The following is a 14,523-nucleotide window of genomic DNA, read 5'->3' on the forward strand; positions in this document are numbered from 1 at the left end:
CACATTTTTATTAAAATATATACAAAATACCACCGTTTTTCTGTTGGTTGTATCATTTTATAGGATTCTTTTTACTGTATTTTTCCGCCACACCTTAAAGGCAGTAAAAATATTGTCTGACATTAAAACGGTCTGTGGTGCAAAAAATGTTTGGGGACCGCTGTTCGAGAAGATGGATGGATGGATGAATTAAATATGAACGAATGAATGTATGAATGGATGAATTAAATATGAAAGAATGAATGTATGAATGAATGAAATATGAACAAATGAATGTATGAATGAATTAAGGAATGAATTGGTGAATGAATCAATGAATGGATGAATGAAGGAATGAAGGAATCTATGGATGGATGAATGAATGGATGAATCAACATATGAATGAATGGATGAACGAATGTATGAAGGAAGGAATGGCTGTATGAATGAATGAAGGGATGGAGTCTTCATCGTTCGAGTGAATAACATGAGGCATTCTAAACAATAATAAGATGATGTTAGAATTATTCTATAAACCGCATCCTGCTGCAGTTTCCAGGGTTCCAGATCCAATGCATTCCTGTTAAAGCCATCTTTTATCTCTTTGCCCCATTTTAGTAGGTCAATGTTATGGCTGGGCATCGGTAATCAATACCTTTAAAGTATCAACCACAGTAATCCGATACCATGTAGTATGGACACGGCCTGCCGGTGTTTGTATGGTTTATCACAGACAGTAGAAAGACATGTTGGATGAACAAAAACAGAAGGGACAACATGGAAGAATGATGAAAGCTAAAGTAATAAAGCGAGCCATGCCTGCATGCTTTTACTTTACACTGCTTGACTTTTCCCTTCCCTAGTCTTTGTGTCTTCGGTCATGTTGGAGCCTCCCTCAGGATTTGTTCCTGCTTTTTCTGGACATCTTGGACGTCTCCTTTGGTTTGTCCGACACCTACCTCAGTTTAGGTACACACATTCCTGAACTGAACTATCTGTATGAATATAAAGTACTCTCGTAGTATCAGCATTACTTCTGTTGGTACTGCTGATGTTTTTAGTGATGCCCACGTCGGTGTCATGGACGCTCAGGAACGCAGGATTCACACTACGTGTTTTATCATCACATGCACAACTTTGTGATTCCCTTCATGTAATAAACCGCATTTTATTTAGATCCATATTGTCAAAGCTCTTCGTTTTGCTCCGCTCCTCTTCTGAATCCGGACCTCGATGATTCAATCGTCACGGCGACGTAGCAGCGCTAGCCACGTAGCCACGGCCTCCGTGATGCTGCAGCAGTCACAAGCTAATGAGGCTATCCTCTTCCGCCTCTGGCTCCGTGGCATCTACAGCCGGCGTCTCAGCCGGGAGAAAGACTTCGGGCAGAACCGGGGGGGGCTCGGAGGGGCACGTGCGACCGCGCTGGTTGATGGGCTGATCGATAGGGTGAAAGACGAAGCTGTAGTCTCCCGGTCGGCAGCGGTTCTTAGCGGCGACGGCCAGCTCTGTAGGGGCCAGGGGCCGGTGAACGCCGTCGATGCACACACTGAGCATGTAGGAGTCTGTGGGAGACACGACGTCACATGAAAAGCACTCATAGCCGTCCAGACGTGTCACGGCACGTCATGTCCACGTCTTGCATGCCGTTCTGGCGGAATATTATTATACAACAACCCAACGGCAGCAACGTGCAACCCCGACTGAGAGCGTCACCTCGGTCAAAGCGCTCGGCACACTGTCCCGCCAGCTGCTGCACCGTCGTCGTCGGGAGGACGCCCAGCGTCTTGGGGTTGCTTCCGCTCTCCGGACAACACACTGTGAGGAAGTCCTGCCCAACAGACGCAGGGGGAGTCAACCACACGCACACACCTGTGTGCCTGCGTGCGTGCGTGTGCGTGCGTGCTTACCCGCACAGAGTGCTGGTCCACACGCTCCTGATTGAGCGTGCGCCTCCTCTCCCAGCGGTGGATGGAGTCCTGAACCTCTCTGCTGAGTTGACGCGTTGCTGACCTCTGCTGGTCAAAGGTCTTAATGTGTTCCACAGCTCCATAGGTGGTGGTCAGATAATAGGACCCTACACGCACACACACACACACACACACACACACGTGCACGGGCCCAGTCAATCATGCAGTAAATACAACGGGACAGTAAATGTGCACGTACCTTCCCCCAGAGCCAGCGACGGGTCCATTAACTCCATCATATACTCAACATCCAGCTGCAGGTTCGACAGGTTGCATCTCGCCAGAACATACATCATTACAGGCAGGAAATCATCGGCGCCGTGGCTCCGCCCTAAACACACGTTTGGGTTTGAGACTCAGTTCTTCTCTCCGGGATACACAAAGAAGCGGCGGTTAGAAGCGCTCGAGGTTCCGACCGGGGCTGCTGACGGACATGGAGTCGTAGATGATCCGGCAGGCCTTCAGCAGCAGCTCGATCTTCCTCTGCGGCGAGTACTCCAGGTGGAGGCTGTTCAGCTTCACGCTGATCTTGTCCATGGCAGAAGCCTCGGGGACGGCCGTGGCGATTCCCAACGCCGTGGTGGTGCTGCCGAGGACAACGGACTGACACACGCCCGTAGCCGTCACACACACTGATTGCCACCTGGTCCACGCGCCGTGCACCGTGCGCGGAGAGGCCGACGGGCGCTACCTGGTTCTGTGCCAGCTGTTTCAGGCCGTGAAGTTTCTCCAGCCTCTGGTAAATGGGCTCTCTCAGCGGCTTCAGCACACTTTTACACAGAGCAGCTTCCACGATGCTCTCTGCAGGGACAAAGGGGGACCAGACACGGGGACCAGACACGGGGATCACACACGGGGACCGGACACGGGGACCGGACACGGGGACCGGACACGGGGACCGGACACGGGGACCAGACACGGGGATCACACACGGGGACCAGACACGGGGACCGGACACGGGGACCAGACACGGGGACCAGACACAGGGACCAGACACGGGGACCGGACACGGGGACCGGACACGGGGACCGGACACGGGGACCGGACACGGGGACCGGACACGGGGACCGGACACGGGGACCGGACACGGGGACCACACACGGGGACCACACACGGGGACCGGACACGGGGACCAGACACGGGGACCAGACACGGGGACCAGACACGGGGACCACACACGGGGACCGGACACGGGGACCAGACACGGGGACCACACACGGGGACCACACACGGGGACCAGACACGGGGACCGGACACGGGGACCGGACACGGGGACCAGACACGGGGACCAGACACGGGGACCGGACACGGGGACCACACACGGGGACCGGACACGGGGACCGGACACGGGGACCGGACACGGGGACCAGACACGGGGACCAGACACGGGGACCACACACGGGGACCAGACACGGGGACCTTGTCTTTTAGGTGTACGGTGGCGTTGACTCCGCCCTACAGGTAACCCTCTGAGCATCTATAACAACATCTGTACTCGACGGGCTTTGATGATGGAACGAGGCGAGGCGGTACCCAGCTTGTCTTGCGCGTACAGGTGCTGTGGTTCCAGCATGCCTTGCAGCTCGGCGCTCTGCAGCAGGTAACTCTTCAGCTGAGTCATCATCTGTCGGATCTCCTGCAGCAGCTCGGTGGGGGACGAGTGGTCGGACATGGTTTCCAGCGTGAAAGCCCGGTGCTCCTTGACCTGAATCAGAGCATGAAAGCTCAGCTGCTGCTGGCGCCGTCGCCCTGTGAGCCGGGCCGGAGCCCCCACGCCCCCCCCCCCCCCCCGTCAGCGTACTCACCAGACTACCAAAGTAGCTCAGGGGGTCCCGGGCCAGCTCCACGATGCGCTGAGTGAGCCGGCGGTCGTGGCTGATGAGGCCGGTGAGGACCGTGGACAGGCGGTGGCGGGCCCGGTCCAGAATGACGGTGGTGGGGGTCCTCCTCACTGCTACCTTGGGGCTGCGGCTGAGAACAAGCCGTTCATGAAGTTTGGATCGGTGCCGCCGTCCAGCCTCATGATTCATGAACAACAGGCCCGTGTGGTGAGTTCTGCACGAGAACAGCACCGACCAGCTCGCCAGCTAAACATTCATTCTGATCTGGACCTGCACCAACGTCTGTGCAGAACCTCTGGATCCCGCGTGCACACCGAGCAGCCGTCACACACGACCCGTAACCCTGCTAGCAACAAACTTTATAACACTATCATCATTGCTTTGGGATTATCACTATGCTGCTGTTGAGAGAAGCCACGCCCCCTCCCGGCAGGGGGCGGGGGCGTGGCCTCTGACGGCCAGCCGCTCACCACCTACTTGAGGTTCTGCTCCTGCTCTGGGCTCGGCTCTGCTTCGTCCTCTGCGCTGCTGGTGGAGCAGGAGTCCGGGTCGGTTCCGATCACAGAGCCCCCCCGGGGCGAGTACAGGGACACATCTGGGCGCCGTGCTTGGCAGGGAGGGGCTACTCTCAGCCCGGCACTCTGATTGGCTCGTCCTCCTCCAGCCTGGTTCTGGCCCACAGGTAACCGTGGACTACTTGGTTTGCGTCTTGGAGGGGGAACTGGGCGAGATGGTTTCTTCACCAACGGGCTGGACCTAGTCTTGTCCTCTTTGTCCACCTGCATGTCTTTGTCCTGCTGTTCACCTTCTCTGTCCTTTTGAGGCCCCTCCTCCTGAGACGGGCTGTTCTTTCGTTCCACCACCTCACTCAGCAGGCCTGATTTCCTGTCTGTCTTGTCCCGCCTCTCTCCTAATCCCTCTCGCTCTGCCTCCTTTGCAGGATTCTCTCCCTTCTCCCCCTCCCCCCCCTCGCCTGCATCTCGGGCAGTGCTCTTCCTGGAGGAGGTGCGACTGAGAGGGGCGGGAGGCAGAGGGGGAGCGGCTCGGCCCTGCAGGGGGACCGGAGGCCGTAACGGATGAGGTGACTTCCTCTCTTCTCTCTCGCCTGCTCCTCCCCTTCCTTCCTCTTTTTTCTTCGCAGCTGGAGAAGGTGAAGCGTGAACCGAGGGGGGAGAGGAGAACAGGAGGCCCATTCCAGCCCCCGAGCCCAGGCTGGGCGGTCGCGGCGGGGGACGCTTGTACTTCATTTCCCGGCTGGACGTGTCTTTGTTCAGACCTTTGACCTCTGGGCTGATTTTCTGCGGGGCTTCTCCGTTCTGCAGATAGGGGGCGGTGTTTCCATCAAGGCTGGAGCCAGAGTGCCGGTTCGAGTCCCTGGTGCTCTCCTCCACTGGGTCCACGTACACGTAGAGTCTGCCGAGGTCCTGGTCCAGGTCCTGGTCCAGGTCCTGCTCATTTGTCTGCTGGTTCAGATCGGATGTCCAGAAATCTGCAACAAATCCAGCCCATAAAAAAAGACGTTTTAGCTTCTCTTACTTTGATGAAGTATGTTTCTACATGATTATATGAAATCTGACTGAGCTTGATGCTTCGTTAATGACCAGTTTCATACGTATAATATAAAAACATAAAGAAAGTGTATATATTTTACAATACTTATCATTCATTTCATTTGCATATCTCCACCATGAGATTAACGCGTTAATGATGTGGCTTCATGTACCTGCACCCATAGCAGAGATGGCCTCCAGCTCCTCTCTCTTGGTTGCCATGGAAATAGCCCGGGGCAACCTCAGTGGGATGGTCAGGGTGTCCCTGATTGGCGAAGGCAATTATAGAAAGCCAGCATTATATAAAAAGCAGGGACTTTGAATGCTGCAACATGACACAAAGGAGGCGGAGCTAGAAGTGGCTGCTGTTGGGGAGGACGATGTAAAGGACAGGGTGAAGTGTAGACGGCTGGGTTTCTGTGGCAGAAAGTACAGTAGTGGTAGTAGTATCATGTACTCTGTCTGTAAATGTACATTTACTCTACAGACATGTTGGTTTATTAGGGCCTGCAATAATGGGCCTGGTTTTGTTACAGTGGTAATAGATTACTTTATATTGCATGTGTATCTTAACGTTTTATATGGGTAATAAATTACTTTATATTGCATGTGTATGTTAACGTTTTATATGGGTAATAGATTACTTTATATTGCATGTGTATGTTAACGTTTTATATGGGTAATAGATTACTTTATATTGCATGTGTATGTTAACGTTTCATATGGTAATAGATTACTTTATATTGCATGTGTATCTTAACGTTTCATATGGTAATAGATTACTTTATATTGCATGTGTATGTTAACGTTTCATATGGTAATAGATTACTTTATATTGCATGTGTATCTTAACGTTTCATATGGTAATAAATTACTTTATATTGCATGTGTATCTTAACGTTTCATATGGTAATAGATTACTTTCTATTGCATGTGTATCTTAACGTTTCATATGGTAATAAATTACTTTATATTGCATGTGTATCTTAACGTTTCATATGGTAATAGATTACTTTATGTGTGTTACCTGCTGCTACAGTAGAAGGAGATCAGCTTGTAGATGTCATCAAAAAGCAGACAGGAGCCGTCTAAGTGGACAACTGGGACACGAAACCGAACAGATCAGTAACGCCCCCCCCCCCCCCCCCAGGTCGTCCTGCTGCAGCGTTACCATTGTGTCCTACATACAGGCCTTGTGTTGTCTGATCCTCAGGCTGTGCACGAGCGGCGCCCCCTGTTCCTCCGGCAGGCGGACTGACAGCGTCATGCCCTCGTCTTCGCTGCTGTGAACCAGGAACGCCTGCAGAAGGTCAGACAGCAGAGCAGGGGCAGTAGAACCTGCTCCTGGGGCTGCAGGACGGAGAACCCTGCATGCGTTGGGAGGCTTGTTTGAAGCACGTTGCATGCAGTAGACGAGCTTTTATTTCTGTTCCTAACAGCATCCTTCTCTTTATTTATGGGTGTTATGACGAGTTACTCTGTGTTCTAGAAAGCTATTTCTGCAGCCATAAAATGAACTTTAATGCTTTAATGTAGAACGCCGACTCGTATTTGCAGAGATAACGTAAACATGTCGTTCATCAAGTATATCATACACTATAGGAACAAAGTTACAATGCATCAGAGTTTACTTTCAATTCTTAACTAGTTACCCTCGCCGAAGGGGAGGCGAGGGTATCGCAATTGGGTCCGTTTGTCCGTTTGTCTGTTTGCTTGTCTGTCCGAGCGCATAACTCAAAAACTAGTAACCCAATCGACTTGTAATTTTTACACAAGCAAGGTTCTGTCCGTGGCTCGGTCCTCCCCGAGAATGGAGTTGATCCGGATCTGGATCCAGATTCTAGAATGTTTTAAAGGATTCTTTAACATTGCGAGATAGGGCACTTTTTGACATTTTTCTTAATTTCTTCAAAACGCATGGCGGTATGGATCTGAAAAAAATCACACATAAGTACTCCTTAAAGGTCTATGACCATGACTAATTTCAGCCGGATCCGGATCACAATCCGGATCTGAGAGCTAATTTTCATTCTAAAATCGGCATTTTTCAGGAGTCCATCCTGACCTCAATTCTGGAGCTAGAGACTTCAGATTTGGTGTGAACACTCATAGTTCATTCTAGTTTCATATATGTTACAGTTGTAGTTGTATCTTGTCCCGTTCCGGAGCAGCAAGCTAGCGCAGGTTTGGCCCCTCTGATCCGGAAGCCCTGTTTACTGTCTCACAAGATCCAATAGTCTTTTGGAGGTGGGGTCTGCAATCTCTGATTGGCTCTTGTTAATAAATGCTGTACTTCCTTTCTGGGAGGGGCACGGCTGAGTCGAGGACGTCTCGTGTCTCTGCGTGCATACGGAACTGCACTGAGAGATTATTCTCTGCAGAGACGGGAAGGTTTGTGATTTCTGTTAGACTTCATGCAAAGTGATGGGACACGCCAGTACGAGCGGAGTACACCGACGTGTACAATCCTCAGACAGAAGGACGCTGTCAAGAACGCAAAGCCTTCCAGAGGCAGAACTATTATGTCTAAGTTTATGTACGAGTACCTGTAAGGTACAATTACTGTGTCTACGTACCGTCCAATCCAAAACATTGGTTTGACATACGAGTAATTTGAGTTCCGAGCTCGGTCCAGGAACGAGTTCTACTCGTATATCAAGGTATTTATTAGTGTACAGCACTGAAACTGCTGCGCTGTTGAAGTACTGTTCACACTACATTGTGTACACAGGTTGTGTTAACAAGTACCTTTCATCTGACAACCAAAACGTTTCTAAGAAGTATTAGCTGGAATTGTCATCCCCTGGTTTGAAGTGAAAACAGTCTGTTATTGGTTCTCACCCCAGCCGCCTCTCTCTCCAGTAGGCTTGTGGTTTGATCAGGGCCGACTCCTGTAGGCTGCCACACTGAGGCGCTCCCAACCAGCCTGTCCATGGCCCCCAACCACGGAGGAGATGGGGAGGAGGGTGGAATGACAGGAGGGGGAGGCAATGTTGGAGATAGCAAGGGAGGAGGAGGAGGAGGAAGAGGAGATAAAGAGGAAGTAGCGTCAGTTGGCTGGAGAGAAGGAGAGACAGGAGTAGGACAAAGTGGAGGAGGGAGAGATGAGGAAGAGGGGATAGAGGAGAGCGGGGGAGGAACAGAGGGAGGAGTGGAGGAGGCATTGGGGCAAGGAGGAGGGAGGGATGGGGGAGCAAAGGGGAGTTGGGAGGACTTTGCCCCAGGAGGTGGTGGTATGGGACGACATGGCCGGGCCGGAGGCAGGGAGGAGGGCAAGGAAGGCGGAGAATGGAGAGAAGATGCAGGGACGGGGGCATTTGAGGAAAGGGCTTGAGGGTCAAGCGTTCCTGTCAGAGGGACGGTGAGGCTGCAAAGACGAAAAGGAGGAGTGAGCAGAACTCTGGCAGCAATTCTGATCAATCGCATTGATTAGAATCAATCTTCAGACTCTTTCACAAGGTTAACGCAACGTCAGACAATCTCTCAGCCAGAGAGACAAATAAATCCCGTCCGTGTTCCAGACGTCGAGGAATCCTGAGTCGTTTCTCCCGGCCTTTGACAACGGCGAGACGTTCCCTGAGTTCTTCGTGTGCGACCCTGGTGACCGCCAGCGTGTGACGAGATCGGTTCCCTCGTTGGGTCGGGAGCTCGTGTTTCTACTGCCGTGTTTCTACTGCCGTGTTTCTCCTGGTGTGTTTCTACTGTTGTGTTTCTACTGCTGTGTTTCTCCTGGTGTGTTTCTATTGTTTTGTTTCTACTGCTGTGTTTCTACTGCCGTGTTTCTGCTACCATGTTTCTACTGCTGAGTTTCTGCTGCCGTGTTTCTATGGCCGTGTTTCTGCTGCCGTGTTTCTACTGGCGTGTTTCTGCTCCCGTCTTTCTACTGTTGTGTTTCTACTGGTGTGTTTCTACTGCTGTGTTTCTACTGGCGTGTTTCTGCTGCCGTCTTTCTACTGTTGTGTTTCTCCTGGTGTGTTTCTACTGTTGTGTTTCTACTGCTGTGTTTCTCCTGGTGTGTTTCTATTGTTTTGTTTCTACTGCTGTGTTTCTACTGCCGTGTTTCTGCTACCGTGTTTCTACTGCTGAGTTTCTGCTGCCGTGTTTCTACTGGCGTGTTTCTGCTCCCGTCTTTCTACTGTTGTGTTTCTACTGGTGTGTTTCTACTGCTGTGTTTCTACTGGCGTGTTTCTGCTCCCGTCTTTCTACTGTTGTGTTTCTACTGGTGTGTTTCTACTGCCGTGTTTCTGCTGCCGTGTTTCTACTGGCGTGTTTCTGCTCCCGTCTTTCTACTGTTGTGTTTCTACTGGTGTGTTTCTACTGCTGTGTTTCTACTGGCGTGTTTCTGCTCCCGTCTTTCTACTGTTGTGTTTCTCCTGGTGTGTTTCTATTGTTTTGTTTCTACTGCTGTGTTTCTCCTGGTGTGTTTCTATTGTTTTGTTTCTACTGCTGTGTTTCTACTGCCGTGTTTCTGCTACCATGTTTCTACTGCTGAGTTTCTGCTGCCGTGTTTCTATGGCCGTGTTTCTGCTGCCGTGTTTCTACTGGCGTGTTTCTGCTCCCGTCTTTCTACTGTTGTGTTTCTACTGGTGTGTTTCTACTGCTGTGTTTCTACTGGCGTGTTTCTGCTGCCGTCTTTCTACTGTTGTGTTTCTCCTGGTGTGTTTCTACTGTTGTGTTTCTACTGCTGTGTTTCTCCTGGTGTGTTTCTATTGTTTTGTTTCTACTGCTGTGTTTCTACTGCCGTGTTTCTGCTACCGTGTTTCTACTGCTGAGTTTCTGCTGCCGTGTTTCTACTGGCGTGTTTCTGCTCCCGTCTTTCTACTGTTGTGTTTCTACTGGTGTGTTTCTACTGCTGTGTTTCTACTGGCGTGTTTCTGCTCCCGTCTTTCTACTGTTGTGTTTCTACTGGTGTGTTTCTACTGCCGTGTTTCTGCTGCCGTGTTTCTACTGGCGTGTTTCTGCTCCCGTCTTTCTACTGTTGTGTTTCTACTGGTGTGTTTCTACTGCTGTGTTTCTACTGGCGTGTTTCTGCTCCCGTCTTTCTACTGTTGTGTTTCTACTGGTGTGTTTCTACTGCTGTGTTTCTACTGGTGTGTTTCTACTGCCGTGTTTCTACTGGAATGTTTCTACTGGCGTGTTTCTACTGCCGTGTTTCTCCTGGTGTGTTTCTACTGTTGTGTTTCTACTGCCGTCTTTCTACTGCCGTGTTTCTGCTGCCGTGTTTCTGCTGTTGTGTTTCTGCTGGCGTGTTTCTACTGCCGTGTTTCTACTGCCGTGTTTCTCCTGGTGTGTTTCTACTGTTTTGTTTCTACTGGTGTGTTTCTACTGTTGTGTTTCTACTGCCGTGTTTCTACTGGCGTGTTTCTACTGCCGTGTTTCTGCTGCCGTGTTTCTGCTGTTGTGTTTCTGCTGGCGTGTTTCTACTGCCGTGTTTCTACTGCCGTGTTTCTCCTGGTGTGTTTCTACTGTTTTGTTTCTACTGGCGTGTTTCTACTGGCATGTTTCTCCTGGCGTGTTTCTACTGTTGTGTTTCTGCTGCCGTGTTTCTGCTGCCGTGTTTCCGCTGCCGTGTTTCCGCTGCCGTGTTTCTACTGCCGTGTTTCTACTGCCGTGTTTCTCCTGGTGTGTTTCTACTGTTGTGTTTCTACTGCCGTGTTTCTCCTGGTGTGTTTCTACTGTTGTGTTTCTACTGGCCTGTTTCTATTGTTGTGTTTCTACTGCCGTGTTTCTACTGCCGTGTTTCTACTGGTGTGTTTCTGCTGCCGTGTTTCAGCTGGCGTGTTTCTCCTGGTGTGTTTCTACTGTTGTGTTTCTCCTGGTGTGTTTCTACTGTTGTGTTTCTACTGCTGTCTTTCTACTGCCGTGTTTCTGCTGCCGTGTTTCTGCTGTTGTGTTTCTGCTGGCGTGTTTCTACTGCCGTGTTTCTCCTGGTGTGTTTCTCCTGGTGTGTTTCTACTGTTTTGTTTCTACTGCCGTGTTTCTACTGCCGTGTTTCTACCGCCGTGTTTCTACTGCCGTGTTTCTCCTGGTGTGTTTCTACTGTTGTGTTTCTACTGTTGTGTTTCTACTGCCGTGTTTCTCCTGGTGTGTTTCTACTGTTGTGTTTCTACTGTCGTGTTTCTACTGCCGTGTTTCTCCTGGTGTGTTTCTATTGTTTTGTTTCTGCTGCCGTGTTTCTGCTGCTGTGTTTCTACTCCCGTGTTTCTACTGCCGTGTTTCTGCTCCCGTGTTTCTACTGGTGTGTTTCTACTGCCGTGTTTCTACTGTTGTGTTTCTACTCCCGTGTTTCTACTGGCGTGTTTCTGCTGCCGTGTTTCTGCTGCTGTGTTCCTGCTGCCGTGTTTCTACTGTTGTGTTTCTACTGCCGTGTTTCTACTGCTGTGTTTCTGCTGGCGTGTTTCTGCTGGCGTGTTTCTGCTGGCGTGTTTCTGCTGCCGTGTTTCTGCTGCCGTGTTTCTACTGCCGTGTTTCTACTGCCGTGTTTCTACTGTTGTGTTTCTACTTCCGTGTTTCTACTGGCGTGTTTCTGCTGCCGTGTTTCTGCTGCTGTGTTTCTACTGCCGTGTTTCTGCTGCTGTGTTTCTACTGCCGTGTTTCTGCTGCCGTGTTTCTACTGCCGTGTTTCTGCTGCTGTGTTTCTACTGCCGTGTTTCTGCTCCCGTGTTTCTACTGTTGTGTTTCTACTGCTGTGTTTCTACTGTTGTGTTTCTACTCCCGTGTTCTACTGGCGTGTTTCTGCTGCCGTGTTTCTGCGGCCGTGTTTTACTGGCGTGTTTCTGCTGCCGTGTTTCTGCTGCTGTGTTTCTACTGCCGTGTTTCTACTGTTGTGTTTCTACTCCCGTGTGTCTACTGGCGTGTTTCTGCTGCTGTGTTTCTGCTGCCGTGTTTCTGCTGCCGTGTTTCTGTTGCCGTGTTTCTACTGACATGTTTCTACTCCCGTGTTTCTACTACCGTGTTTCTACTGCCATGTTTCTACTGTTGTGTTTCTACTGGTGTGTTTCTACTGGTGTGTTTCTACTGTTGTGTTTCTACTGTTGTGTTTCTACTGGCGTGTTTCTACTGCCGTGTTTCTCTTGGTGTGTTTCTATTGTTTTGTTTCTACTGCTGTGTTTCTACTGCCGTGTTTCTACTGCCGTGTTTCTGCTACCGTGTTTCTGCTACCGTGTTTCTACTGCTGAGTTTCTGCTGCCGTGTTTCTATGGCCGTATTTCTACTGCCATGTTTCTACTGCCGTGTTTCTGCTGCCGTGTTTCTACTGCCGTGTTTCTACTGCTGTGTTTCTACTGCTGTGTTTCTACTGCCGTGTTTCTGCTCTCGTGTTTCTACTGTTGTGTTTCTACTTCCGTGTTTCTACTGCCGTGTTTCTGCTGCCGTGTTTCTGCTGCCGTGTTTCTGCTGCTGTGTTTCTACTGCCGTGTTTCTGCTCCCATGTTTCTACTGTTGTGTTTCTACTGCCGTGTTTCTACTGTTGTGTTTCTACTCCCGTGTTTCTGCTGCCGTGTTTCTGCTGCTGTGTTCCTGCTGCCGTGTTTCTACTGTTGTGTTTCTACTCTCGTGTTTCTACTGGCGTGTTTCTGCTGGCGTGTTTCTGCTGCTGTGTTTCTACTGGCGTGTTTCTGCTGCCATGTTTCTGCTGCCGTGTTTCTACTCCCGTGTTTCTACTGCCGTGTTTCTACTGGCGTGTTTCTACTGGCGTGTTTCTGCTGCCGTGTTTCTGCTGCCGTGTTTCTGCTGCCGTGTTTCTACTGCCGTGTTTCTACTCCCGTGTTTCTACTGCCGTGTTTCTACTGCCGTGTTTCTACTGTTGTGTTTCTACTGTTGTGTTTCTACTGCCGTGTTTCTACTGCCGTGTTTCTACTGCCGTGTTTCTGCTGCCGTGTTTCTGCTGCCGTGTTTCTACTGCCGTGTTTCTCCTGACGTGTTTCTACTGCCGTGTTTCTACTGCCGTGTTTCTACTGCCGTGTTTCTACTGTTGTGTTTCTCCTGACGTGTTTCTACTGCCGTGTTTCTACTGCCATGTTTCTACTGCCGTGTTTCTCCTGACGTGTTTCTACTGCCGTGTTTCTACTGACGTGTTTCTCCTGACGTGTTTCTACTGCCGTGTTTCTACTGCCGTGTTTCTACTGGTGGTGAGCGTTAGCATGAAATCAGGAACTCAGCTCTGAGAAGCTCCTGGCCTCTTTTCTTGTCAGTGAGTCACCACATCTGTTTTTCTGCCTCTGGCTTCCTGACGTTCGACCCCCCCCCCCCCCCCCCCCAGCTCCGCTTTCCCTCCCTATCAGTTCCAGCTGCCGCTGCAAAGTACAGGCCCTCGCCCAAATGTCCTGTCCCCCCTAATGTCCCATCCCCACCGAGCCCACCGAGACCTCACAAACTCACCCAGTGTCTTTGGAAGCATCGTTGTCCTCCATCATGTTTCCACAGACTGCTACTCGCTCTAGCTCTGCCTCCTCTCAGCCCCATCAAAAACCCCGCCTCCTATGTACCCCCCATTTCCCGTCTCCTCCTGTTGACCAGAGCAGGACTGAAAAAGAAAAAACCAAAAGGCAGAGGGAAAATCTGTTCCTGTATGTCTGTGTCAGCCCTCCCCTCCGTTTCTGTCTCAACTTCCTGTGCTGATCGTTGGGCAGGAAGAGGCCGAGCCCTCTGGTCAGACTTCCCCCTCTCTCTCTGTCTGTCTCTACCTCTGTCTCTGTCTCTGTCTCTGCCTCTCTCTCTCTCTGTCTGTCTCTGTCTCGGTCTCTCGCTCTGTCTCTGTCTCTCTCTCTGTTTCTGTCTCTCTCTGTTTCTCTCTCTCTCTCTGTCTCTGCCTCTGTCTGTCTATGTCTCTCTCTCTCTCTGTGTCTGTCTCTACCTCTGTCTCTCTGTCTGTGTCTGTCTCTGTCTCTCTGTCTGTCTCTGCCTCTGCCTCTCTCTGTCTCTGTCTCTGTCTCTGCCTCTGTCTCTGTCTCGCTCTCCATTTCTGTCTCTCTCTCTGTTTCTGTCTCTCTCTGTCTCTACCTCTGTTTCTGTACCTCTCTCTCTTTCTCTCCCTCTCTCTCTGTGTGTGTCTCTGTCTCTCTCTTTTGGTTTTGTCTATTATTTTAACAATGAGGAAAACAATTTGTCCAACTTATTCAAGAATATGTTCTCACTTTTACTCATTTCTAGGCCGAACCCTCTGGTCCCTGAAATATTCAGCAG

The 14,523-nt window shown here is 50.6% G+C and overlaps 1 protein-coding gene across 1 annotated transcript; it reads right to left on the bottom strand.

The window, feature by feature from the left end:
* On the bottom strand, nucleotides 1-13,831 carry rin3 (Ras and Rab interactor 3). Its single transcript, XM_068751834.1, has 14 exons — nucleotides 13,720-13,831; nucleotides 8,182-8,707; nucleotides 6,529-6,640; nucleotides 6,368-6,440; nucleotides 5,514-5,605; nucleotides 4,268-5,279; nucleotides 3,755-3,920; nucleotides 3,483-3,654; nucleotides 2,641-2,750; nucleotides 2,366-2,552; nucleotides 2,149-2,280; nucleotides 1,890-2,056; nucleotides 1,678-1,810; nucleotides 1-1,544 (listed from the first exon to the last, which is right to left on the bottom strand). Exons 1-14 carry the CDS (start codon nucleotides 13,752-13,754, stop codon nucleotides 1,282-1,284), a joined length of 3,180 nt encoding a protein of 1,059 aa, XP_068607935.1. The 5' UTR covers nucleotides 13,755-13,831; the 3' UTR covers nucleotides 1-1,281.
* Nucleotides 13,832-14,523: the final 692 nt, after the last annotated feature.

Source organism: Brachionichthys hirsutus, chromosome 18, assembly GCF_040956055.1.
Source record: "Brachionichthys hirsutus isolate HB-005 chromosome 18, CSIRO-AGI_Bhir_v1, whole genome shotgun sequence".
NCBI lineage: Eukaryota > Metazoa > Chordata > Actinopteri > Lophiiformes > Brachionichthyidae > Brachionichthys > Brachionichthys hirsutus.

Bases quoted from the DNA above. Each gene is read 5' to 3' on its own strand.
- rin3 (XM_068751834.1), bottom strand. From the start codon at position 13,754: ATGATGGAGGACAACGATGCTTCCAAAGACACTGG. The intron at 6,641-8,181 runs GTGAGAACCAAT...GACCTTCTGCAG, and splicing joins TGGAGAGAGAGGCGGCTGGG to GCGTTCCTGGTTCACAGCAG. The intron at 1,545-1,677 runs GTTGCACGTTGC...TGTCTCCCACAG, and splicing joins AGGTGACGCTCTCAGTCGGG to ACTCCTACATGCTCAGTGTG.